We start from the raw sequence: 4,308 nt of genomic DNA on the forward strand, positions 1-4,308 counted from the left end.
GAAGGTGCCGGTGTTCGGGTAGAACATGGGTGAAGACGCTAGGTTCTTGGTTCACATGGGTTCTTGGGTGGCTCGGGTGAGCACCAGCCCGTTGTGCAAGGCTAAACGCGGAGGTGGAAAAGGGGACTCGGGTGAGGTCGCCCACCCACCGTGCGGAGGTAAATGAAGGGTGACTCGGGTGAGGTCACCGGCCCATCAGCACAAGGTTCAGTTGTGAAGTTCGGTTGGAAGCTCGTGTGAGGGTGCGCCCACCCATCCTGGGCAAAGAATCTTGGTTATGACATGGAGGTGTGAGAAGTTGTAATTTTGGCTAAGTATGAAACTTGGTGTTTCCAAGTATACTTGTAAAGCTTTTTAATATTGAAAGATTTTATAATATATTATTCGGGCAGACTCATTATTCAGGGAGTTGCCCCTCACTTTATATTGTGCAATTGTGTTCTCTTGTATAATAGTTGATGATAATGAATGTGTATGGGTGTTCATTGGTATAAAGGAAACATAATAATACTTGGTTGCGAAAAACAAACTAAGTAGACTAATGGTTAGGGGTAGTCCATGAACATTAGTATTGGTGAAAAAAAAGTGTTCGGTGGTGCCGCACCTCGCCAAGAGTGGTTGAAAGACTACCGCTGGCCTGGGGGCATGACATCCAGGATGGTGTACATGGTAGTTATTCCAGGAGGAAACAAAATCCTTGCGGCCAATTGCTTGAAAGTAGCAAATCATAGCATGGTCGATAATGGATATCGCAGTCTGAGGCATGAGATCGAATCATTGAAGCACGCTCGTCACAGAAACATCCTCCGTCATCGGGACCTGATAACAGAGAATGATGGAAAAAATGAAGTAATAGTTCTTATGTGTGACTATATGGTCAATGGATCGTTGTGGAATATCTGGCCGGAGCATCGAAACATCCTAATCAGAGGCTGTACTGGAGGACTCGGCGTAACATTGCAGTGGGCATGGCAGAGGGACTCAAATATCTACACCACGATTGCGAACCTCTAATAATTCACTGTGACATAAAGTCTGCCAACATATTGATGGATGATGAATATGTAGCACACATCGCAGATTTTGGACTTGCCAGGCTACGGAAAAACCCATCGGAGGATTCTGAATCAAGTTCTCTTTTCGGAGGGACTATTGGCTACATTGCGCCCAATACTAAATCTCCATATGTTTTCTCTTTACAAAGTTGAATGAATCCACACATATTTGTTATTATTATGCTAGTATATCATATTCCATTTCAAGCGAATAGTCATAAACTCCGAAGATTAATGTTTTGTGCAGAATGTGGGCATGGAGTGAAAGCATCAACAAAGCAAGACGTGTATAGCTTCGGAGTGGTGTTATTTGAGATGGTATGCGGAAAGCCTCCAGTGGTAGAAGAGGATGATGAAGAATTTGTGCATATCACTGCATGGGCTGCGAAGATGGCGCAGGAAGGGAGGATTGATGAAATAATTGACGAGGATTCGAGAAGTAGCAGTGGTTATAATAACGTGAAGGATGAAATAGTGAAGATAATGGAGATTGCCAGACTTTGTAGTTGATCTACTCCCAATCTCAGGTTGTCGATGAACGTAGTTTTTGACATGCTTAATTGTCTAAAATCTAAACAGTTAGCCGTCTCTTCTCCGTTCCAATAGAAAACAGGGCATTTGTTCTTTTTATTTTTCTAGAGTTGTTTATTTGGAGAAGGATTTTCAAAAATTTTATTTATCAATGATAATAAGAATGAATAATAGGATTTATTTTTGGTTAAATATTTTAAAATATTTTTATTTATCTATAAATAAATAAATTGGATGTATTTTCAAAGTGTTTATGTTTTATTTTTATTTTTTTAATTAAATTGATTAATTAAAAAATTTACTGATATGAGTTTGTGTTATAAAAAATGAGTGATGATTGATTTTTTGGGCATTTGTAACAATGTTTATTTACATATTAGTAATCTTCATTATTAAGTTGAGGATGAATCTTTATGGTTAAGAATCTTGTTGCATATTTTTTTAATTGTGTATTTTTAATGATTTTCTTAATTTTAATAAGAGACATGTATGATGAAGGAAGTGCATACTTCTCATGAATTGATGTCTATTGGCCATTTAATTATTAATGTAACTTTCTAAACATGCAAGGGCACTTTTATTGATATATATATATATATATATATATTCTTTTGGTATGTATACTCTTGGTGGCGTTAATAGTTAACATTATATATTTTTCCTTAGATGCTTCGTAACTTATTAAGTATGGGGAGATGTTGTAGTAGTATATAAAAGGAAATGTTAGATGAAAAAATAATTTGCTCAACCACATAAATTAAATGACTAGTAAATGTTGATGTGCCTCAAAATACTCACCTCACAATACATTTAAAAATACCGAGATTAAAAAATAATAATAATAAATCCATAAAAATTAACTAAATTATAACTTTATTTTAAACTCTCATTATTATTAATTATAAAAATAATTAAAATATAAATTAAATAGTATTTGTAACCATAAAGATTCACTCACTCTACTATAATAATTCATATTTATAATTATAATATTTTAAAATATATAATTAATAAATTTAAACAATAAACCTCTAAAAACTTAGTATTTACTTGAAACATTTTTTTATAATCTCTATAATCAATATTATTATATATACTCTATAATCAAATATTATATATATCACATTAAAAGACTTAAAAATATGACAATGAAAAATGAAAGTTCATAAATGCTTAGCAATATTTATTATCAATGTTTCAATCATGAGACCTCGGTGGATTTGAGAAGTGTTAGGGTTTTCCGCGCTGCAGGCTTCGCTGCCACAGATCCCCTATTTGTTCTCACTTCATTCAATAATTTTTTATCATTGGAGATCATCTCTAGAGAGGCGATGGTGGAAGGTCTCCTTTAGGCGACATACCTCTTGCACAAAATACCAAACATGTCTCCATTCCACAGATCTCCTGATGTTGTGGTTTTTCTCTTCTCATGTAACGAGACAGAGGCCTCTCACGACGTGCTTTTCTCCAAATCTGGATTTTTTTTTGTTATCGCAGGCTCTAAGCACTCCTGTGGGTTAGAACTGTCGTTTTCACTACTGGATCTGGGCGTTTGGACTGCAAAACAATGCTTCTGTCTCGAAAAATATTTCTAGTTTGTTTATGCCTTTTATTTTATTATGTTGAAGGTCTTGCTGGGGCGTTTCTTGTTGTTTTTCTGGATTTGCAGTTTTTATCTGTCCATTGGGAGGCAAGAGACAGGTTTAATGGCCTTTGTGCACCCAATATGGATCTCGCTGGAAGATGTATGGGAGCCCTTTTTCAATGTACAGAAAAGGTTCGTGGGCAGATCAATACATTTTTTTGGTTGGAGAAGGATGGTGATGGGGAGTATAGCGAAGTTTTCGCATCAGTCGTTTGTTTGGACCTATGGATCTTTTAATCTCGAAGAGATTTGATCCGGGGGCTATTGGAAGCGTAAATGAAAACCAAAGCCCACCTCTGATAGTGAAACCTCCTTTCCAAACATTCGTTAAATCTATCGCTGGGAAATCAGTCCTTATTATGGTATGGGCTAGGGATCTGGTAAAAGACCTAAAATGGAATAACCAGAACCTCTTCAAAGTTTGATCTTTGCAGGATTCTTTAAAGTTATAGGATTGCGGCAATAAAAGTGAGTCGTCCATCATATTAAACTTGAGGTTATGTGGAGGAAGCTCTCGATCTAGTAATCTAAAAGGCTCAACTTCCTTTAAGGACGGGGAGGACTAAAATTCCCAAATCTTCTGATCTGCACCCCAAATGTTCTGGGTCTCCATATTGTGGAATAGATGAATCAAGTGTTAGCATTTATAATAAACGTGCTAGAAGTAAATGAGCTCCATTCTAAGTTCTCTATTTTATGTTTCAATCCAAAGCATTTATAAGTAGATTTAACGGCTTTGGGCCAAATAAAGAGGCTTTATATAATTGGAGGATTTTTTATTTTCAAATTTGATACATTAAAAGATCTAGACTTTATTTTAAACGGGGAATGGTTTTGGTGTAACACACGTAAATACCATGGTGGTATCCATATTATGACCCCAAATTTTCCGGGATTTGACATAAATACCATTGAATCTCTCCCTTCACTTCTGGTATTTCAAGTGTTGAAAGCAATCAACAATTCTTTAGGCAACTTTTTTAAGGTGGATGTGGAAAGAGTCTCAAAGGATTTTCTTAAAGTGGATGTGGAAAGAGTCTTAAAGGGAATCTACATTTTTTCTAAGATTTTCGCAGA

General features: G+C 35.8%; 1 protein-coding gene across 1 annotated transcript; it reads left to right on the forward strand.

Moving 5' to 3' along the window:
- Positions 1-1,049: 1,049 nt before the first annotated feature.
- On the forward strand, positions 1,050-1,565 carry LOC149247776 (receptor-like serine/threonine-protein kinase At1g78530). Its single transcript, XM_089445563.1, has 2 exons — positions 1,050-1,203; positions 1,303-1,565. Exons 1-2 carry the CDS (start codon positions 1,050-1,052, stop codon positions 1,563-1,565), a joined length of 417 nt encoding a protein of 138 aa, XP_089301689.1.
- The last annotated feature ends 2,743 nt before the right edge of the window (positions 1,566-4,308 follow it).

The sequence above is a fragment of the Pinus tabuliformis genome, chromosome 7 (genome assembly GCF_031772625.1).
Source record: "Pinus tabuliformis cultivar Carrire ecotype Pingquan chromosome 7, CPIR1, whole genome shotgun sequence".
In the NCBI taxonomy this organism is placed as follows: domain Eukaryota; kingdom Viridiplantae; phylum Streptophyta; class Pinopsida; order Pinales; family Pinaceae; genus Pinus; species Pinus tabuliformis.